This window comes from Misgurnus anguillicaudatus, unplaced genomic scaffold (genome assembly GCF_027580225.2).
Source record: "Misgurnus anguillicaudatus unplaced genomic scaffold, ASM2758022v2 HiC_scaffold_31, whole genome shotgun sequence".
NCBI classification, from domain to species: domain Eukaryota; kingdom Metazoa; phylum Chordata; class Actinopteri; order Cypriniformes; family Cobitidae; genus Misgurnus; species Misgurnus anguillicaudatus.
Window position 1 is genome coordinate 1,685,135 of NW_027395281.1, and position 23,852 is coordinate 1,708,986.

At 37.5% G+C, this 23,852-nt stretch overlaps 1 protein-coding gene across 2 annotated transcripts; it reads right to left on the bottom strand.

Annotated features, from left to right (window-relative positions):
• Window positions 1-7,054: 7,054 nt before the first annotated feature.
• On the bottom strand, window positions 7,055-23,585 carry LOC141362999 (uncharacterized). 2 transcript variants are annotated; one of them, XM_073865403.1, is made up of 25 exons: window positions 23,465-23,585; window positions 23,215-23,383; window positions 16,817-18,376; window positions 16,597-16,736; window positions 14,507-14,708; window positions 14,044-14,148; window positions 13,228-13,418; window positions 12,991-13,132; window positions 12,240-12,884; window positions 12,013-12,137; window positions 11,798-11,924; window positions 11,572-11,720; window positions 10,994-11,113; window positions 10,862-10,909; window positions 10,702-10,785; window positions 10,437-10,502; window positions 10,271-10,360; window positions 8,357-8,416; window positions 8,199-8,249; window positions 8,071-8,115; window positions 7,925-7,980; window positions 7,731-7,798; window positions 7,626-7,654; window positions 7,390-7,543; window positions 7,055-7,291 (listed from the first exon to the last, which is right to left on the bottom strand). In XM_073865403.1, exons 3-25 carry the CDS (start codon window positions 17,148-17,150, stop codon window positions 7,080-7,082), a joined length of 3,243 nt encoding a protein of 1,080 aa, XP_073721504.1. In that variant the 5' UTR covers window positions 17,151-18,376; window positions 23,215-23,383; window positions 23,465-23,585; the 3' UTR covers window positions 7,055-7,079. The 2 variants fall into 2 exon arrangements, with proteins under 2 accessions (XP_073721504.1, XP_073721503.1); XM_073865402.1 differs by having other exon boundaries at window positions 23,215-23,527.
• Window positions 23,586-23,852: the final 267 nt, after the last annotated feature.

Sequence of the window (23,852 nt, forward strand, 5' to 3'; positions counted from 1 at the left end):
GTATAAAGTTTATAATCCAAACATGCGCTAAAGTCTTTAAATCTTATCAAACATTACGCTTTGCTCTGCTGGTTTAAACAGCTCGTCTCTTCATTACCATGTCAACAGTGTGTGGGCGTGACCGCATTAGAGATAATGAGCTCAGCTAGGAAAAACGGTACTCTCTTTACTTCAATGCAGATTATATAAACAGGAAATATTTGTTTTTGATAATAATTAGCTTGTTTGAAAGTAGACATTTCAGGCTTTCTTTGGATATGTGTATTATGTTTGTGTGACGAGTATTCGCGGAGTTTCAACTAATTTTTGTAACGTGATTTGAGAGACAGCTGGCGGAGACAGAAATGTCTGAATGAGCACCCTGTTTATTTTCTTTATTTGACAAAAACACAAAGATCTGTTGTTATTGTGAATGTACACTAATTTAAGAGGACCCTTCAGAGTTTCAAATGATGTCAAACACGTAAGTGTTTGATTATTAATGATGGAGTATTTTAAGTTGATTCTGCTATGATAAGGAGAAAACACGTCAAAACGCGTCCCCGCGTTTTTGGACCCCTGGGGGTTAAGCAACCTTGGTGGAGATGGTGTTTTCTCATGGGGAGAATTTCAAACTTTTCTCTTCATGGCAGCCAACCTTGCAAATGAGAGACCCATCGATGCAAGAACTCAAAGCAGAGAAGACTGTGTAGAGTACATCACCCCAAATTCTCTGCTTTTAGGACGTGCCAATCCAAAGGGAGACCCTGGGGATTTCCAATTTGATGACTACCCTTACAGAAGACTTAAACATATTCAAGCAGAAGTAAGCAATTTCTGGAAGAAGTGGAGCCAATTGGCTGGACCCAATCTATTCATAAGGAACAAATGGCACACCAAAGAGCGAAATGTTGCGGTTGGAGATGTGGTTTGGTTGGCTGACCAAAACGCCTTGAGAGGACAATACAAGCTGGCTAGAGTGGTCGGTGTTAATGCTGACAGCAAAGGCATTGTAAGAGATGTGCTTGTGAGAACTTTTCCCAGCTATCCTGTTCACATCACAAAGGCGAAAGACAAAGAAGGTCCCATTAGAGCTAATAGTGAAAAAACCAAGAGGCTCCAAATCAAAATCCCAGCCACAATTCTTCACAGAGATGTCAGACGCCTTGTCATTCTAATTCCCATTGAAGAACAAGCAGAGGTATGAAAGAACTTGTGTGACCTCTGGTTTTGAAAAACCAGGAGCTCAAGTGGGAAGTGTTGAGCAGAATCTCAGGAATGAGACTTAAAGAACTACATTTCCCAGAGTGCATCAGCAGCAGTAAATCAGCTGCTTGTCATGTGATCAGTCATTGTCACTGATTTGGAGCACCTGTTAAAACATGGAGTCCCTCAGTCATTCAGACAAACAAACTTCAGAGAGAAGACACTCCAAATTCACTCGTAGGTTCAGTCCAAAGACGCCAATGGTTTGTGAAATGTTTATTTACTTTGTAGTGTACTGTTTTATTCCATGTAAAAGGTTTAAGTATTTGATTTATCATAAAATTCATGTAAAATGTTTAGTTAAAATATTTGATTAAAATGTTTCATTGGAATGTTTAAATGAAATGTTTAAATGAAATGTTTAATTGAAATGTTTAATTGAAATGTTTAATTGAAATGTTTAATTGAAATGTTTAAATGAAATGTTTAATTAAAATGTTTAATTAGAATATTTAATTGAAATGTTTAGTTAAAAACTTTTACTTTTGTTCTCTGTTTAAAGGTTTTTGAAATTGAACAAGAGAGGATTTGACTGTGTGTGTGTGCGTGTGTGCGTGTGCGCGTGTGCGCGTGTGCGTGCGTGTGCTGCTTTAACTGCTTTATTATTCACTTTTTATCTAATACTTTCATGTTGTAGTCAAACTGACCTATGCTGTTTGCCTCCTTTTCATCACTAGAATGGAGAGTAGAGAAAAAAGGAGAAAAGAAGAGAGAGACAGGCAAAAAACAGTCCCTGGATAGCTGAGGAGAAGAGAACAAAAAGAACATCTGGAGACAGGAGACAGAGGATAGATGGACAAACAGGAATGAAGCATGAACAGGTGTGTGTTTGTGTATGAATTATGGAAGAACCTGATTAATAGACTGGATTTATAGAGGTGAGGCAGTAAGTGCTTGCATATGCCAATGAGTTACGCTACTCAGCGAAATGTCTTAATATTGTTGCTGCTGGTCCAGGAAAGCAATGTGGTGTAAATTCTGTATGATAGAGAATAATTAAAGGTGTTGTTATTGTCCAGGTTGTGATCACATGCTGTAAACTGTCTGTGTAAATCCTGTATAAGCTAGAGGAGTTTCAACAAGTAGTACCCTATAATTAAAAACCTTGTTTGTGGACACGTGTGGGGGAGGGGGGGCTACAAGAAATTGTGCCCAGGGGCCCCTGAAGTCTTAATCCGGGCCTGCTAACAACCCCCCCCAAGTCACATTACAAGTGAAATGCTCTCAGACAGCAAATGTAGTGAGTTTGCTAACTTCTTCTCTGAGAAAATCAATAATATCAGAAAGGTGATCAGCACATCCTTGAGCTGCGCCGGGGTCAGACAAGTCAGACCACAACATCAGAAAGTAGTTACAATGTCTGATTTCAAAGCAGTTGATGGTAAAATTTTGGAAGAAACAGTACAGCATCTTAAAACATCAACCTGCGCCCTTGAAACACTCCCAACATCTTTTTTCAAAAGTGTCTTTAATTGTTTAGATGCAGATCTCCTAAAAGTGGTAAATTCATCACTTAACTCTGGGACCTTTCCAAAGTCCCTTAAAACTGCAGTTGTTAAGCCCCTCCTGAAAAAGAGCAACCTAGATAACACTGTATTGAGCAACTACAGACCAATCTCAAATCTTGCTTTCATAGGCAAGATCATTGAAAAAGTTGTTTTCAATCAGCTGAACGAATTCTTAATTTCTAATGGTTACTTTGACATTTTTCAATCTGGTTTCAGACCACACCACAGTACAGAGACAGCGCTCATAAAGATAATAAATGATATTCGCCTCAATACAGACACAGGCAAACTATCAGTGCTGGTGCTACTCGACCTCAGTGCTGCTTTTGACACTGTCGATCACAACATACTTCTTGACAGGCTGGAAAACTGGGTCGGGCTTTCTGGGGTGGTCCTGAAATGGTTCAAGTCATACTTAGAAGGGAGAGGTTATTATGTAAGTATAGGTGGGCATAAATCTGAGTGGACATCCATGACATGCGGAGTCCCGCAAGGCTCAATGCTTGCGCCACTCCTGTTCAACCTGTATATGCTCCCACTGAGCCAAATAATGAGAGAGAACAAAATTGCCTATCACAGTTATGCAGACAACACTCAGATCTACTTAGCTCTATCCCCTAATGACTACAGCCCCATTGACTCCCTGTGCAAATGCATTGATGAAGTTAACAGTTGGATGTGCCAAAACTTTCTTCAGTTAAACAAAGAGAAAACTGAAGTCATTGCGTTTGGAAACAAAGATGAAGTTCTCAAGGTGAATGCATACCTTGACGTTAGGGGTCAAACAACTAAAAATCAAGTCAGGAATCTTGATGTGATTCTGGAGTCTGACCTTAGTTTCAGTAGTCATGTCAAAGCAATAACTAAATCAGCATACTATCATCTCAAAAATATATCGCAAGAATTAGATGCTTTGTTTCCAGACAAGACTTAGAGAAACTTGTGCATGCTTTCATCACCAGCAGGGTGGATTATTGTAATGGCCTCCTCACTGGCCTTCCCAAAAAGACCATAAGACAGCTCCAGCTCATTCAGAACGCTGCTGCCAGGATTCTGAGCAGAACCAGAAAATATGAACATATCACACCAGTCCTCAGGTCGCTACACTGGCTACCCGTTACATTTAGGATTGATTTTAAAGAATTATTAATGGTATATAAATCACTCAGTGGACTAGGACCTCAATACATTGCTGATATGCTTATTGAATATAAACCCATCAGATCACTCAGATCATTAGGATCACATCAGCTAGAAATACCAAGGGTTCACTCAAAGCAAGGAGAGTCAGCTTTTAGCTATTATGCCAGTCGCAGCTGGAACCAGCTTCCATAGGAGATCAGATGTGCTCCAACAGTAATCACATTCAAATCCAGATTCAAAACACATCTGTTTAGCTATGCATTTACTGAATGAGCACTATGCTGCGTCCCAACTGATTGCACTATATTATATACTATTTTAATTATTTTCTATTTCTCTTGTTTTAATTCTTATTTTTAACTGTTTTATACTTTTATTCCTGTTTTATTCTTTTTCACACATTTAAACAGTTTTTATTAAAATCACATTTATTTTCTTTTAATTGATATTTTAAATTCATGTATCTTTGATTTTTGTTTTCTCATTTCTATGTAAAGCACTTTGAATGACCTCTGTGTATGAAATGTGCTATACAAATAAACTTGCCTTGCCTTGCCTTGCCTAATTCGTAAAACTAGATTTCTATGGAGGACCAAAAATGACTTAAGTGTATATAAATAAATAAATAAATTAATAAATACATAAATACGTAAATAAATAATAAATAAATGTAGATATACGGAAATAATTAAATATGTAAACAAATAAATAAATACATGTAGAAATAAATAAGTAATTAATTAAATTAATACATAAATAAATAAATAAATGTAGAAATACATAAATAAATAAATAAATTTATATATATATATATATATATATATATATATATATATATATATATATATATATATATATATATATCGTTTTTGCACAATTTCATTGATTTCTACATTTATTTATGTAGTTCTACATTTATTTATTTTTACATTTATTTATTTATCAGCTGTTTTCTGAAAATGTTCTCATACTTTCTGTAAAGTTTTCATCGAAGGCCAATGTTACGTTACATCCTCGTGTTATTAGTTTGGAGAAATTCATCTAGTGCAATGAAATCTAAGACCATGTCCATCTCTAAATTGTAAGGATGGAACTTATCTTTGATTTCATGATAATGCTTTACATGAATGCTGTATAAGCGCAGTTCATTATTAGGTTCATGTTAACATGTAGTTAAAAGCTCTTACTGATCAAATATCATTGCGAGTGCAGCCTGATTCTTGTTGTGTACTTATTTAATGTAAAAGATGGTACTTAACACAACAAACAATACATCATTAGAAAGGTCTAAGGCTCAAGCGTTTGTTTTTGACCTTTATTTTATTTTTAAAAATTTAGAGACAGTAATGTCTTAATTTGTGTCACAAGTTATGAAAATGAAAATCGGACTTCATACCTGTAAAATGAAATATGACCCGCAGTCGTCATGAAAGCACTTCACAAAACAACATTCCTCGGGGCTTCTGGTTCAAAGGCATGCATGTTTGGAAACAGATTGTTTGAATTTATATGTTTACTTATAATTTCTAAAGAAAAGAGTAATATTTATTTCATTTTTATTCCAAACGCGGTGATATGAGCAGCAGCGTAACGAGCCAAGCCCGAGCCCATAAGCAGTATTATCAAGGCGGGCCCTCTACTACAGCACGTGATGACGCAATGTCCACAAGCAGGCTACAATGAATAGGACAGGACAGGATCAGACACAGCATAAAAGATGAGATGACTGACAAAATTTGAAATAGCCTACGCGCACCACAACAAAAACATAACACTGGTGACGGCCAGAGTTGGGTATAACGCGTTACTATGTAACGCATTACTGTACTCTAATTACTTTTCCTGATAACGCAGTAACGTAACGCTTTACATTTTAAATGTATGTAATTTGATTACAGTTACCAATGACAACAAAATTACGTTACTAGCGTTACAAATTAAGTGTTGAAAAATTAATTAAAATGTATTTTAAAATGACGTTTTTGCCGTTGCTCAGCAACGTCTGTTAACGAGCATGCCAAGTAGAGGTAACTGCAGGCTGGAGCAATGGGCGTGCCATAAGGTCGGAAAGTAATGGGGCGTGCCATGCGGGATGGGGCGTGCCGTAAGGTCTTTTTAATTGGATGCGAAAAACTTCCTGGTCCGCATAAAAGCGAGCCATAAACTTAATCTCTATAATTACACAAATAATTATACAAGACAAAATACATTTCTTTCACTGTAAATATAGCAATTATAATATTGAGAATACATTCAAAAGTACGTTACTTTCGAAACTTTCTGTATGGCGCGGGTTACACGACGTCATCACCACCGCGACATTTTGAAGGATCAATCATTAAAAAACATTCATATTGTTTGTGATAAATGCACTTTTTGTAACGCATCACTTGAAGATATTAAACATTTATTTTTTTGTATTGCCCCATTTCTATTTCATTTTGGACTTTAAAAAAAGATTTTCCTAACATAGAAATTCCTAGTATTAGAATTTAGAACCTCATGACATTTTACTTTGTTTCCAAAACCCATATGTTTCTGAAAAACACAATTATATAATTAAATTATTTTGGCGAAGTTTTATATGCATAAGACACAAATAAAAGAAACCCCTCCTATATTATCTTTTATAAGACTGATCTCACAGTATACTTTGAAACATGAGATCACAAAACAAAAAGTTTTTGAAATTATCTGTAACTACCTTGATTCATAAACTTGTATTTTTTATTGTTCATTTTATACTTGTTATTGTATTTACAATGCTTTGTATTCATCGTTTTTTATTGAATTATACTTGAAATGTCTGTACTTGAACTAAATAATAAAATAAAACTTTAAAAAAATAAATTTTAAAGATAAAAATGTCTCCTGACACTATTAAAGTTATACTAATTGAGTACTTTAAATGAAAGTACATACAAACTAAAAGTAATGTTATTTTCATAATAATGGTACAGCAAATGTTTTTGCTGTATAAAGGCATACATATATACGTGTTTGATCAAACACTCACCATACAATATAAAATGAAGTAAAAACGGTTTAATAAACTTATTTTAAGTGACATTAATCAAGCAAAACACCATTTTATAAAAAAAAAACACATTTATTCAGTATTCAGTCATTTTTACATAAGTCAATTGAATTTGTCGTCAAATTTGTCGTCAAAACTGGATTCCTTCATTGATTCATACTGTAGTAGCAATCCATCGAACAGAAGCCATCGAACTCCCTATCTGAATAGAACCCAGTGAAGACCCCCTTCTTTCCATTGCCACAATACCCAGTGGTGTTTTTGTAAAGATATCCACAGGCATCACATCTGGTGAGCTTAAACTCCACCCTATATTCCTCCCTCACATCTGGATGGACTGACTTCCAGTCAACGATACCTAGAAGATAAAAGGAAAAATGAATTTTTAATGCAAAAAAAAAATATTTAATATATTAGCTTAACTTGTTCAATTCATAAAGTAACACTTATACATACTGTCCAGCCAGGCAAAGTGAGGTTTTTTAAGAAAAGCTGGATGGTGGACAGTTTCATTGAACTTCTTGGACACCAGTGACAGTGTGTGAAAGGCTTTGTCTCCTTCTTCATAAACAACATCAAGAAGAATGTGACTGAGCACCTCTTGTGGTAGCTGGAAATAAAAATATGGAAAAACTATTTTAAAATATTACATTATTCCAATTTATTTTTTAAGAAATAATATTCAACAGTACATCAGCAAGGCCTCCTGTTGGGTCCATGGCTGTAAAAAAAGAAAAGAAAAAAGTTAATTTGTACTTGCCTTTTTTAAAAGTGTTATTTCAAACGGTTTACCATACCAGTTTTGACTTCACATGGGCCTTTAACCCCAGCATCTTTTCTGTGCCTTTTTCGATCTGTAGGAGACCTAGAGAGAGAGAGAGAGAGAGAGAGAGAGAGAGAGAGAGAGAGAGAGAGAGAGCGAGAGAGAGCGAGAGCCTTACAGAATGCTAAAATGTCATTACTTTAAATTTATATTAGAATTAGAATTTACCCCGAGTCTTCAAGTAGCAGTACACACCACCATTTCCTTATTCTTGACATATTAGCCTTGGAAAAAAAAGCATTACTACAATGTTTAACAATTTTTTTATATTGGCTTGCAAAACAAATATGTTGAACAAAGATCTGAAGACTCACCTCTGAAAAGTCAAAAGGGACCCCCAGAGAAATGTACAGGCCATACTGAAATTCAAAGGTTACTTGTTTAGACCTTTTATTATTTTGTTTCTAAATTAAACCGATGTTACTGTCATATAAAAACTCACCATGAGCACAAAAACTCCACAATTATTGGAGAAATGCTGCATTGGAATCTCCTGGATAAGGTTTGAAAGCAAATCAAGAAATGGAAAGAGGCAAGTAAGCAAGAAAGTAATTAAATGAATTGTGTGCTAGAAGAATAAGTGATGATTCAAAAACTTACCGGAAGATCTTTACAGGAAATCTCAGTCCAATGGCCAGGAATAACAGTCTGAGCAACCCTCCTATTAAGTGATTTTTAGAAATTGAGAAATTATGTTGAAATAAAAAAATCAACAAAATACGCCCCTATTCAAAAGGTATCTCACCCCTATCTCTAGTACTCTGCTGCTAACATTACGAACACACTATAGAACAGTCCCCCATTTTGATTGTGTATGCCACTTAGGCTTACTGTTGAATGGTTATAAGCCTCATATAATTCTCATCAGACATCATTAACACAAGAACATCACAAAAGAAAAAAAAAGAAAAGCTGAATGGTTTAGAACTGAACCACCATACAGCAGCTGAGAACTTAAACAAGAACTGTTCAACTGGAACTTCTGAACATGAACAACTGAGCTTATGTAAAAGACCTGGGCTGCGTTCCCCGAAGCCTTCTTAGCTCTTCGTCGTTCTTAAGTTGTACCTTAAGCTGTACCTTATCGTTAATACGTGTTTCCCGAAACGTTCTTACGTATCACTTCTGTAAGTCGTTCGTTCGGAAGGTTGGTCTGGAGCACTCTTAGCTATACCTTATCCCACATGACTCCACTAGGGGCCATCACTGTGATAAAAGCTTGTGTAGATTGCAGTCTATATAACTAAATATCTGTAAAAAAAAAAGTTGAAGTACACTCCGTGTTAAATTAGGCATTTTTTTATTTAAAGAATAAAATATTCACATAATTAGACATTATTACTGATGGTTGTTAGATTTTTAATATTTTTTTCCAAAGGAACATCAGCTTCGAACTATTATTACAGGCTTAAAAAACTATTAAAAAAGAGATTGGGTGGAGGAGTTGGTGAAACTGGCAGCTATACAGCAAATCTTACTAGTTCATTTGTGCATTTCAAATCCGTTAAATCTTTAGTTTACCGGCTATTTTAGCTGCAATAAAACAAATCAAGTAAAATCGCAGACCACAAGAGCACATTAATCACGAAATCATAATTGTTGATTTTCCTAAATATTATTATTGATGTTAAGTCGACTTTGCATCGAAGTTTTTTTAATGTTTTCTAACTTTGAGGCAGCTGCATGCCATATTCTTTATAAACAAGAAAATGCTCCACTTGATTATTGCTTGTATAAGGTCCTCAAATTTTCCACATTAAAACTAATCAAAGCTAAAATGTAAAGCAATCATAATATATATTTATATATCATATAATATATATTTTATGTTATATTTAAGGTAAACAGACAGGCGCTGCTTCAGAAATGCGTCCATTAAGCGTTATCCGCATTGTAAACGCGCTGCTTGCGCAGTGTCCAAGCACATAAACGCGTGAACTAATGAACAACAATTTGTTTTTATATATTTTAAGTGTAATGCCAAGCCAGGTGACTTGCACGACCCACCTTATTCCCCTGTGCAACGCATTTATTGGGAACCCCTAATATAAATTATCCTTTAAAGTGAAGGAATAATGGATGCATTGGAGCAGTTTATGCATTATACTTTTGAACATGAAGTTGCGAGTTTTGCATGGGTTTGATATAAAATAAAATATACAAGGTTTATATTTAGTTGTTTGCAATTTGAAATATTTTTACCAGATATTCCTAATAAATGTGACTTGAACTATTTCTAAAATGTTTCTTTAACAAATAACACTGCTCTCTCATAACGCAGCGAAGTACCTATTACATAAAGTGAACAATTGATTGTCGAGCAATCGATATCAACCTATTCAGCACCATCGCCATGGACAGCACCTGGTAACGTCGTACGTAAGAAAGTATACCTTAAGAAACCCGCTAAGGTACAGTTCGGGAAACACGCCTAGAAAAGGTAAACCTGTAGTTAAGGTTTAACTTAAGAGTCTTCGTAGCGCGCTAAGAGACAACGTTGTCGGGAAACGCAGCCCTGTACACTTGACTGTATCTTCCATCACTCAGACCACTCGCGCAAAGTGAATCAAGAAAAAACACCTGTTTCAGCTTTGGGCGCAAAATCTAAAAAAATGGTTGTTAAACAACACAAAATACAGAAATCAATTTAACACGAAAAAAAAATGTCTTGATGACTTACACAAAGCATCCAGTGTGACTTGCTACACGATGGAAATAGAAGACAGTCTTTTGTAGAAGCATCAACCTATCACAAATAAATCATACAAAATGGTGCACAATGTTCATTTAGCTCTGTTTGCTCTTTTTGGCTGCTTTGAAAAAATGCTTACAACATATATGCCACATAAAATGTCTAAACAGTCGATGAAATCTTAAGTATGCATGCTAAACAATAAATCATAACTACAATATTACACTGTTGGAAAAAATATATAATTGCTTACAGGGATATGTAACATGGGATCTGCACAATGCGGTGGAATCAGGGTTGAATTCACGTAACTGTTAGACGTCCAGACTTGGATGCCCTAATTACAGAAACATACACATTTCCTCATAATAGCTTTTTGCATTTTATACACACTACAAGCAATGACATTATACCTGCAATTTGCTGAGGTCTTCGATTTTCTTAAAACAGCAATTCAGAATCTGTTAAGATATCACAGCTTCACTTAAAAACAGGAACATTTTTGAAAAGTTAATTGGATCAAGGAAATTTTAGATGATCCTTACTGTTGCCTCCACATTGCGTTTCAATCCCAAGGTCTGAAAATCTTTCCGCATCAGGGTTGTAGAATAAACACGTGCCACATGTTCACTCCTATTTTGCTTTGTGTCCAAAATATGTGTGAGCTATTTAGGGGGGGGAAAAAACATTACCAACATACATTACAAAATGTTTGAGGCTCCTTAAAATCAGCTAAAAGGGAAACGTCACTGTTTTTTCATATTAAACTATGTTTTTCCCTTAACATTATACAACCATAATGTATGGCGGAATAGCACTTGAAGTTGGAAGCTCTTAGGTCTCTGTGCAGTTAAAAGTCACATTGGTTCGAATGACAGAAGTGATAGGGAGAGGATTTTTCAAGCGTGACTTTTACTGCGCACAGTCAAAGTGCTTCCAACTTCCAGTGCTATTCTGCCATACATTATAGTCATCCTTTTTACCCACTTAGAAAAGCACCACTTTTTTTGTGATGAGAGAGGTATGCATCAACTCATATTAGTTAAGGGAATAACATTGTTTAATATGAAAAAAAATGGTGAAGTATCCCTTTAATAGATTTCAACCTTCATAAAGCAATCACCTTTTCTTCGCTGAATGGCTGCTCCCAGCCGGTCTTGTTGGGCATTACATCCTTCAGGCATCTCACAGAGGCCTTGTCCGTACTTGGCTCATCATCCATTTTGACTATGCTTTTACTTAAAGTTCCTAGCAATAAAGTATGCGAGTCATCTAACCCCAGTGTCAAATAAAATTTCTGGAGAACCCAAGTAATTACATTAAATTGCATTATGAAAAATTAAGTTTACCTGCAAGTGCTTGGCCATGCTCATCTAGGACAACCTGAGTGCAACCAGCTTCTCGCATCAGAGTTGTAGAACAAACACGTGACACATGTTCACTCCCATTTTCCTTTGTGTCCAAAACACGTGTGAGCTAAAAAACATTATCAGCATACATTACAAAATGTTTCAGGCTACTCATTCCTCAACTTTTAAGATTTCAACCTTCATAAAGCAATCACCTTTTCTTCGCTGAATGGCTGCTCCCAGCCGGTCTTGTTGGGTATTACATACTTCAGCCACGTCACAGACGCCTTGTCTGTACTTGGCTCAACATCCATTTTGACTGTGCTTTCACTTAAAGTTCCTAGCAATAAAGCATGCAAGTCATCTAACCCCAGTGTCAAATAACACTTTTTGAAGAAGCCAAATAATAACATTAAATTGCATTATGAAAAATTAGGTTTACCTGCAAGTGCTTGGCCATGCTCATCTAGGACAACCTGAGTGCAACCAACAGCCTTGGTAAGATGTTCTGTAAACCTAGTGTTAATTGCAACGTTGTAGTGGTGCAACAGGTTTCGCATAAGAAACAAATGATTTGTTGGCTTCATAACATTTAGGAAGTAATTGTTTTTTCTCATTTGAGAAAACAACTGCTCCGCACACTGAGAATTAACTCTTCCAGCCAACTCGGGCACAAGCTGAATTTTTCTAAGTTTATCACGGGGATCCTTTGTGTTGTTTTCATGAAATCTGTCAGAAAGTACATAGTGATCAGATGAGCCGGTTAATGGATGCCCATTCACATCAGCAGGAATTTTCTTTTCTTTGAGCCATTCCAATGAAATTTTAAGTCTTCCCTCTTCTGCTGCTGCAATATTGGCATCATTTGGCTCCAAAAGCCGACCCTCATGTGGGCTGAAGGGAATCATGTTCGGACTACGGAGATTTGCATGAGTGGAAAGTCCTCTTGCAAAGTCATAAATGGTTACGTTGGGAAGGTGTTTCCAGGACAATAAAATGTCAGCAAAGTCCCTTGGACTTTCAGCTCTCACCAGGACTTTAATGCTGTTAATGACACCGCAGGGGCACATAACAACTGCCCAGCCACCTAAGTGATAGATTGTTTCAAATGAATGATTGCAGCACTTAAATTTAAAAAAATAAAGAAATGTGTATTTTCTATTATAAATTAAGATATATATGTGCATACAAACCTGATGCACCCCAAACCTTTTGAAAAATTTTGTCGTATGATGATCTGTTTTGCATTTCACTCCTCAGTCTCATTATGAGGTCCATCTTTGACCCCTTGTTGTCTAACCCACATGATGTACATAACTGTCGGACAGCAGCCACCTATGAATTAAAACCACAACAAAAAAACAATTTATTAGAAATAAACAATGACAATAGAATACTGTTACAAAAAAATAAATTAAACAACACTACACCTTCAGTGACATCAGCTCATCAATAAGCCTTTCCTCAGTTACTGGAACTTCAGCTGCAGGATTAGAATTTGATGAATGAACTTTTTCAAATTCTGTATTTAAGACGGAGCCAGACTTCCTAGTATTTGGTCCAATCCAGGGAGCCCAAAGGTGGTAACTCGGCTTGACTGCAAAAGGATTGGGGTTTCCAGCTGCAAAAACAAAACAAAAAACAAAACAAGTCATAATGTTGTTACCAGTGATAACTCAACTTTTATTTCTAAATTTTAACAACAAAATAAAGGGTAACACTTTATTATAATGTTCATTAATTAACATTAGTTAACTACATTAGTTAACATGAACTAATGATGAACTGCACTTGTGCAGCATTTATTAATCTTTATTAATGTTAATTTCAACAATTACTAATACTCTATTAAAATTTGGTTAACGTTAGTTAATGCACCGTGAACTAACATGAACAAACAATGAACAGCTTTATTTCTATTAACTAACATTAACAAAGATGAATAAATACTGTAACAAATGTATTGCTCATGGTTTGTTCATGTTAGTTAATACATTAACTAATGTTAAATCATGAACATTATAATAAAGTGTTACCAAATAAAGTTATAAATAAATTAATATGTGATACTGATAATGTCATTGGATACACTCATAGCAGGTGTTTCTGGGATGTTTTCTCAAATTTGTGCGTGCATGTTGCATCCATGTGCAATGTCTCCCAGTGTAAAAGTTAGGCATAATACAAGATAAAACAACTATCCGTGTCTGTGTAGTACTTTGATCCAAACGATTAAAATTACTTACTCTCCACAAGACCTCTTGCAATAATCTCCAGGCGCAGTGAATTCCAAAAATCTTCCACATCCACCTGTCCATCGAAGTTTGCTGGTGGTTCTTCCATTTCACTGACTAAACAAAATAAAATGACAAATACAGTGCCAAAACTTATGAAACATCACTGTTTGAAGGAAGCCTCTTATGGAGCAGAAATTGCAATTTAAAATTACGGCATTCCATTATAATATACTATCAAAAATTATTTCTGTGATGCAAAACAATTTTTAGTGTCAGTTATCAGTGTCACATGATATAAATTTAATTTATTATGACTTAAAAATGTGGAAATATTTTTTATAACCTGTGATACTTTTTTAGGATTATTTGATGAATAAAAGACAGCTCAACTAAAAACTTCAACTGATGATTGATTCTAATAAGTTACATGCAAGTCAGGATATTTCAAATTGTAATTAGATCTGTATCATACCTGGCATGCTGAAAGCTGCTTTTCGATGAGCATCCATGATAACAACAGATGGATGGAATCCACACTTTAAGCAGGAAAACTGGTAGTTGTGATCAGTTAATGCTTCAAAGTGTAAATAAGCAGAAAGCACTGTTTTACTTGGGTAAACCACTCCATTGGATATTGAAAGAGCTTTACAGACTCTTTCAACAGCGGTGTGAGACTAAAGAGGAAATATTGTGTTAGACATTATTGTGACAATAACATTAAACATTGTAAAGCAGGGGTGTCCAATCCTGTTCCTGAACAGCCACTGTCCTGCAGAGTTTAGCTCAAAACCTAATTAATAAAGTCTGGTCCAGCTGATCAAGTTCTTACTAGGAATAAAAAAACACTTCCAGGCAGGTGTGTTAAGACAAGTTGGAGCTAAACTGCAGGAGAGAGGCCTTCAGGACTTTCCCAGCTAACAGAAAAAAGTTCTAAGAACGTTCCCTGAAAGTTCTTTACGTTCCCAAAAACGTTCTGCCAACGTTAAAAGTGTCCAGTTTTCTTGACGTTCTAAGAACGTTTTTGTGTTGTCTCAACGTTAGAGTAATGTTACATTTTACCATTTTTAAACGTTATGACAATGTCATGTTTTAATGTGCACAATGTTTAAAACAACAACTGTTTATTATATTGACTTATATGATTGTTATGTAAATGATAGAGAAACATTGCATTTTATTATATTTATTTTTTATATTTATATTATTTTATTATATTTATTATATATTATATATTTATTATATATTATATATCTATTATATATAAGTTTAGATGTTGATGTTTTGCTTCATTTTAAGTCACCATTATTGTGATTAGTGTTCGTTTTAGTTGGGCTCTTGAGCCTTGTCTTTTGCTTGCTAGTTTTTTCCTTGGTTGTGTTAACTTTTTGTTAATACACCACATTTGTTATGAACATGTTAAGTTAGTAGTGTAATTCTGTGGTGTGGTGGTTGGTACATAATGGTAAAAAACATTCCTAATTAATTTACTAATCAAAAGTTTATTTTCTGTCAATAATGTAAATGAGATCCAGCACTTTCACAGCAGTTTGTCATTAAGGAGTTTAAGAAACTTTGGACAAAAAATATCCGCTATTTAATTGGGATGCACAAACATCAAGAATCAGACTATGAATCTCAACCATGGTGAGAATTAAATGAAAAACTAAACTTCATGCTGCAATGCATGCTGGGTATTAACAAATTACAAATCTCATTCAGGACTCCCAGCATGCACTGCAGCATGGATAAATAATGATTTTTTTTTTTCAATTTTCTTTGTCACCATGGTTGAGATTCATAGTCTGATTCTTGATGTTTGTGCGTCCCAATTATACAGCAGATATTTTTTGTTCAAAGTTTCTTAAACTCCTTAATGACAAACTGCTCTGAAAGTGCTGTATCTCATTTACATTATTGACAGAAAATAAACTTTTGATTAGTAAATTAATTAGGGATGATTTTTTACCATTATGTACCAACCACCACATCACAGAATTACACTACTAACTTAACATGTTCATAACAAATGTGGTGTATTAACAAAAAGTTAACACAACCAGGGAAAAAACTAGCAAGCAAAAGACAAGGCTCAAGAGCCCAACTAAAACGAACACTAATCACAATAATGGTGACTTAAAATGAAACAAAACATCAACATCTAAACTTATATATAATAGATATATAATATATAATAAATATATAATATATAATAAATATAATAAAATAATATAAATATAAAAAATAAATATGATAAAATGCAATGTTTCTCTATCATTTACATAACAATCATATAAGTCAATATAATAAACAGTTGTTGTTTTAAACATTGTGTGAACATTAAAACATGACATTGTCATAACGTTTAAAAATGGTAAAATGTAACATTACTCTAACGTTGAGACAACACAAAAACGTTCTTAGAACGTCAAGAAAACTGGACACTTTTAACGTTGGCAGAACGTTTTTGGGAACGTAAAGAACTTTCAGGGAACGTTCTTAGAACTTTTTTCTGTTAGCTGGGTTGTTTGGACAACCTGCAATAAATAAAGCAATCCACAATACCTGCAAAAAACTCTGAAGCATAAGACAAAATTTCAAACTGAGTATGATGTGGTCATCATAGTTATGCACACCAGTGCTCCATTCTTGATAGCGATATGCAAGTCCACAGACTGGGCATGTCTTGCAATAGGTTTCAACGGCTAAAAACAAACAAAATAAGCAGCCAATCTTAACACACATTATTGAAGAAAGAATTTACTAGTAACAAATAAATACCAACCTTCAATTATTCCAACTGTTGTGACAATTTTAGCTTTATTAGAGATGAGCAAAGGATCACTAAGGGGTTCCGAACACGATGAACAGTGCATTTCATCTGGAACCAAAACTTTTGTAAATTCCTTTTCATCTAAATTGGTTGCTGAGATGGGTAGGGAAGAAGGTATTGTTTTCTTTGTGAAGATATACTGCACCATTTTTTTGAGGTTCTCATTTTTTGGAGGGTACACAATGTTTTCAGAATAGTCCTTTTCGGAATCAGAAAGTCCAGTGTCCACCGGCAATGGAGTCTTACAGGTCAGTTCCTCCTCTGTGCTCTTCACTCTTTGGAACATTTTTCTGTTGGTTTGGAAAAGATACCATTTGCACACAGCCTTGTGTATACAGGAGCGTCTTGGCCGGGTACAAGGGCAATGTCATGTGTTGTTTTTTGCATTATAAACAACCATGATTCTTTCCAATCTGTTATAGAATGAAACTTTTGGCTCAAAAACAGACACATAGTGCATATAGGATGGACCACCAAGAGTCACATAGGATGCAAAACACACATTTTGTTCTTCAGCTCTTTTCTGAGCATTTAGGCACTGTCTTTTGCGTTCCTCTGAAAACCATTTGTGCTGTACCATTCTCTTAAAGCCTCTTCATGTAGGACAACATTTCCAGCATCAGATCTGCAGTAATCCAATGATTTTAAGTGTGCACACTGACAAGATCGCATGCCACTTCTTTTAAAATCCATTACAGAATTGCAGACATCAAGTTCACAAGTCACCTTGTGCGAAATGCCCCATGTTTTTTTGATAACATGAATGGGTATACAAGGGCCTTTAGACGATTTAGCAACAGCAAAAACTGCATTTTTTGGGTCAATACACTGACTTTGAAGGTGAGACTGGGCAGTGATATCAGGTTCAATATTCAAGTGTGCCCTTTGTATATGTTTCTTGAGGGGTTTTTTTTAAAACGCACAGATTACAGTGGGGACAACATAATCTTTGCCCCTGTTTTCTATGAACATATTTCAAACGAGTTTTTTCTGTGTCATCACAAAGAGGTGCAAAAGACAGTGTTTTTGTCACTTGCGGAGCGGTGTCATCTCTTTGAGCATGAAAACTAACTGACTGGACCATTTTTGGAGCTGTGTCACTACTGGGAGGAGAAAAAGACGCACACTGGACCGGTTTTGGAGCTGTGTCACTACTGGAAGGAGACAAAGTCACACACTGGACCATTTTTGGAGCTGTGTCACTACTGGAAGGAGACAAAGTCACACACTGGACCGGTTTTGGAGCTGTGTCACTACTGGAAGGAGACAAAGTCGCACACTGGACCAGTTTTGGAGCTGTGTCACTACTGGGAGGAGACAAAGTCGCACACTGGACCGGTTTTGGAGCTGTGTCACTACTGGGAGGAGACAAAGGCACCGTCTGTTTGACTACTTTGCACATATTTATGTGCTTTATAAAGTCAGACTTTTTAATTAGGGGTTTTGAGCAGTGGAAGCAGTGAAAGTGTTTGGCTTGTCTGCATTCCAAGTGGCAGTCAAAGATGATCAAATCTATAAGAATCATAAACATTAAACACAATTTAAAATGATAGATAGATAGATAGATAGATAGATAGATAGATAGATAGATAGATAGATAGATAGATAGATAGATAGATAGATAGATAGATAGATAGATAGATAGATAGATAGATAGATAGATAGATAGATAGATAAACATGTTTTTTCATAAGTTTACAATTATGATACGTAATATCACGGTTCACGTAACTATATTTAACCTTAACAAGTTATAACAGGCATGCATATTGTAAGATACTGGAGACAATAAAGACAGCCGGTGTAACTGCTCGACAACTGATTTACTGAAGACTGCACAACAGCTCAGCGGTTGCTGATGAGAACACCAAAACAACATTACAGACAATGTAACAGCGCACCCTAGCGGCAACACAATATATTACATCTCCCCTTCTTCAGCTTATTTGTGAAGGCACTGAGGACAGATAGCAGACTAAACAACTGAAAGTTTCTAAACTCAAATAAAAAAAATAGAATATTAAAGACATTAAACAAAGGCACCACGGTTGACATATTTCTCTAACTATTCAAGAACAATTTGAGATTATTACCACCTATTGACTACTATTAATAAACTGTTAGCACTATTGAATTATTGAACTAATGGTTAACTTTACTCCAAACAGGTAGCAGCTACAAATCCAGTCTTTCAGGGGGCTTAACAACTCTGCCGTGCTTCGTCACATAGGGCTGACAGGGCTGAGGTTGACCCACATCCAGGGGCACCTTAGCAGGAGATGCTGAAGTCCCGACCAGAGGAGGAATCAGTTCGTCTTGTTCTACAAGAGCGTCAGGCAACTCCTCCCAAGGCTCATTTTGCATGATGTGACGGGACTGATTTGCTCTTGCAGTGCTTTTACGAAGGTGCTGACAGTTCCGGCGGAACTCCATGCCACCAGAGTTGATGATGTAAGACCTGGGTGTGCTGCTATGACGCTGGATGACAACTGCTGGAGACCATTTGACATGGCCGGGATAGGGCTGCATTCTGACTTCTTCGCCTGGAACCAGCGCGGGCCGAGTGCGCATCGTCCTGCCTTTGTCATAGTAGTACTTTTGCGAGTCTTTGGACCTATTAAGCAGGTGTCTGATTTTCAAAGAATCGTAGGCCTTTGGGATAAGCAGTTGTTGAGCTGTAGGGAGTTTGTTTCTGGGCCTTCTGCCCATGAGCAGCTGCGCTGGGGACAACTCTACAGTCTCTAGGGGGGTTGTTCTGTAGTCCAACAATGCCAAATGTCTGTCTGGAGCTTTGTTCCAAAGCCTTTTCACAGTTTGTACCGCACGCTCAGCCTCTCCATTTGAGTGAGGTGATATGCCATAGCTCTCACAAAAGTCTCTGAACTCCTCTGATGCATACTGAGGCCCATTGTCTGTTCGTAGGGCAGAAGGAATCCCGTGACGACTGAACTGTGATTTCAATATTTCAATGGCAGTACGGCTTCTCAGATCTTTAAGCTCGTCCACTTCAATGTATTTTGAAAAGTAATCCACAAGAAGAATGAAATGCTTGCCATCAAATTCAAAGATATCTGACGCCACGAGCTCAAATGGCAGTCCTGGGGCTTCCGTTGGCTTTAGAGGCAATCTTGGTAGTTTGTTTTGGAACTCTGCACATTTGCTGCAATTCTTCACTACTTCCTCTATCTCTGCACTCATGCCCGGCCAGTAGAGCACTTCCCGCGCTCTCTGCTTGCTTTTTACAATCCCTAAATGCGACTGGTGTATGAGCTTTAACATGTGCTGTCTCATAGTGGGTGGTATTACTATACGCAACCCTTTGTACACCACTCCATCACATATGGTCAGTTGACTTTTTGAGTCCCAGTACGGCTGAACAGTAGTTGGGGCATCTCTCCTGTGCTCCGGCCAACCTTGCTGGATGACGTGTTGTAACAAGCTCAGCTCTTTTTTTGTGCATTCCTGTAGCTCAGCGTACTTCTCTTCACTTACGGCCACATAGTTCAGCATGGATACACATTCCAAATGTTCCAATTCTGGAGTATTGTGTGACAGTTGCGCCCTGGAAAGTGTGTCGGGCAGCTCCATATCCTTTCCTTTCCTATACCTGACAGACAAATCATACCATTGGATGCGCAGGCGCATCCTCTGTATGCGCATGGGGGTAGACAGCAGTGATTTCTTAAAGATGTCCTCTAGCGGTTTGTGGTCATTATACACAGTGACTGATTTTCCAAAGATATAGTGGTGAAATTTTGTGCATGCATGGACGATAGAAAGCATCTCCTTTTCTATTTGTGCATAGCGGGTTTCTGCATCAGTCAGAGACCTGGAGGAGAATGCAACGGGGTGATTGTCTTGCAAAAGCACAGCACCTAATCCACTGCTGCTTGCATCACAGAAGATTTCCACTGGTTCTGATGGGTCAAAATATTTCAGTACGGGGGGGTGAGAACACAGTTCTTTGAGCCTTGCAAAGGCCCTTTTCTGAGCTGGTTGCCACGCAAACTCCACATTACTTTTCAGGAGCTGACGCAGTGGAGCATCTTCTTCGCTGAGATTTGGTATAAATTTTGACAAATAAGTCACAAATCCTAAGAAACGGCGAACCCCTTCCTTGTCAGCCGGTTCTGGCATGCCCCTGACTGCTTGGACCTTGGCTGGGTCAGGCTTCAGACCATCTGCGGTGAGTAAATGGCCAATGTATGGGACTTGGCTCTGCCTAATGTGACACTTGTTGAAATTAAGCTTTAAGTTGTAGCTTGTTGCTCTCTCTATGACTTTGCGAAGGATTTCATCGTGCATCTTCACAGTGGGGGCCGCAATCAAGATGTCATCCATAATGGCCACTGCTCCCACAATGCCCTCTAGCATGCCATCCATGATCCGCTGATAAATCTCTGGAGCACATTTTATCCCAAATGGTAGCCTCAGCCACCTAAACCTACCAATGGGTGTGTTGAAGGTTGTAAGGAATGACGATTCTTCATCTAACTCAATCTGGAGGAAACCCGACTTGGCGTCAAGGACTGAGAATATACGTGCTCCAGGCATAGATGACACAACTTCTTCAACAGTGCGCATGGGGTAATGTTCTCTTTTAATTACCTTATTCAGATCGCTGGTGTCTATGCAAATTCTTAATTTGTCACCCCGACAGACTGCCACCATTGAACTGACCCACTCCATGGGCTGCTCGACCTTTTTTATGTAGCCATTTTCTTCCATTTCGTACAGTTTTTTTACAATCTGTTCCTTGAGTGCAGCTGGCTGTCTGCGCACAGGGTGGACAACCCCTTTTGCATTGGGCTCTATTTTGATTGTGTACTTCCCTGGTAAAGTCCCTGTGGTGCGTATTAGCTCAGGAAAGTCACGAAGGCTTTGAGGAACAATATCTTGCTCGAGATTGCCCTCCACAGGCGAGTCGGCCTCAGCTTCTTCAGTGTTTTGTACAGAATTCAGCCTTGCTATCAAACCTAAAGCTTCAGCCGTGGCCCCACTGAGCACACTTTCCTGTGCAATATCCACAATTTCGAACTCTGCATCAGTGGCACACTGTTTATATTGCACTGACAAATCTACGGCAGCGACTGGCTTAAGCTTATGATTGGAGTAGGAGCGCAACAGCTTGTTAGAACGCTTTAATTCACCAGTGTGCACAAGTTGCTGATAGCTGTCAAGAGTCAGAGTGTTACACTTGGCACCAGTATCTATCTTGAACTGGACCTTCTGTGAAAGTATCATCAGATGTACGGACCATTTGTCCACAGGTAAAGCAGCTGCTGGAAGCACAACATCTGTTAGGCTGATGTTCAATATTTCATCATCAGTCTCCTCCAGCGCTTCTACATTCAGTGTGTGGACAGCACGTTTACGGCACACTGCCATCCAGTGGTTGGGTCTGTGACAGTAAGAGCACGTTGAGCCCTTCGCTGGGCACTTGCCATCGTTCCATTTGTGATCGGGATGTTTACCGCAGCTAGCACAGAAGAGTGATGGTTTTAACTGAGTGAACTTGCGATCTGGATAGCGTGTTATTCTGCTTTTGCCAGAAGGCTTAGGTCGAACGCTTTCTGCAACAGCGGACACCTGAGAGCATGTGACATCATCATCTCTGACTATTTTCAATTGTTTCTGAGACATCTCATATTGCTGAGGGATTTCAATTGCCTTAGCTAGCGTCAATTCCTCTCCTTTGTCTAATAGTCTTTCTTGCACTCGTTTTTCACGCACGCCCGCGATAATTGCATCAATCAACATGTCGTCAGGGTCGGCATATGCACAATCCATTAACAGTAGACGTAAATCTTTAACGAAATTGTCGAAACTCTCACTTACGTCTTGTTTCCTCTGCTTGAAACGATGGCGAGCTATCCTCTTGTTTTTCCTTGGTCTGATATATTTCTCAAATTTATCTAGCACTTTCTCGGGATCCTCCTTCTCACCTTCAGCCCAGTTTAGCGTTTTGTAAATTTCTCTGCCTTGTCCGCCTATCCACGTCCCCAGCCAGCCGGCTTGCTGCTTTGCAGTTAGTTCGGATAGTGGTCCATCAAAAACAAATGTGACGTGGCTTCGAAAGCGGTCGAATTCCTGATATAAATCCGCAGCCTCCCAGTCAATCTTTGGGTGCTCAAACTGTGAGGTAGCCATGTTATACTTCTGACACCATGTAAGATACTGGAGACAATAAAGACAGCCGGTGTAACTGCTCGACAACTGATTTACTGAAGACTGCACAACAGCTCAGCGGTTGCTGATGAGAACACCAAAACAACATTACAGACAATGTAACAGCGCACCCTAGCTGCAACACAATATATTACACATATCACAAGTGAACTTATACTTACGTTCATGGCGAACCGCGCGAAGTTTGTGGCTTTGCAAATGCGTCTGTATTTTGTGATATTCACACGGTCTAAAAACACTCAGAGCACAGAACGGACATCGAAATAATTCCCCGACTCTGATGTCTTCGATGCAAATGCTTTCATCAACTTTTCTCACTGTAACATGTGTCTGTCAACAACAATAACATAATTACAAAAACTGAAAGATGTCACGCAAAAAGACCAACAAATTATATCGCACGCGTATTACCTCCGCCATCTTCTTTCCGTCTAAAGGAAATGACGATTTTTTTTAGGTAAAGGAAATGATGTAAAACTATCGTTACTGCTGATTGGCCAACGCGGTTGCCGGGAGGAAGCTCTATTGACCAATGAGAAACCTCTTACCACGCCCCTACCTCTTGCCACCCCCCTACCTCTTGCCACGCCTATAGAGTGCCGAAGTCATGACGTCACTTTGTAGGCCAACCCGGAAGTTAGCGGCGCATGGGTTCCCTCGATCGAAAAGCCATTCATTTTTCCCATAGACTTTTGGAAAATCGCAAAAAATAAGATCTGTGTTCAACAAAGAGTTATGAACCTTACACGTTTTGTCTATCAAGATAATCTTTATGAGTTAAACGAAAATGTATACATTT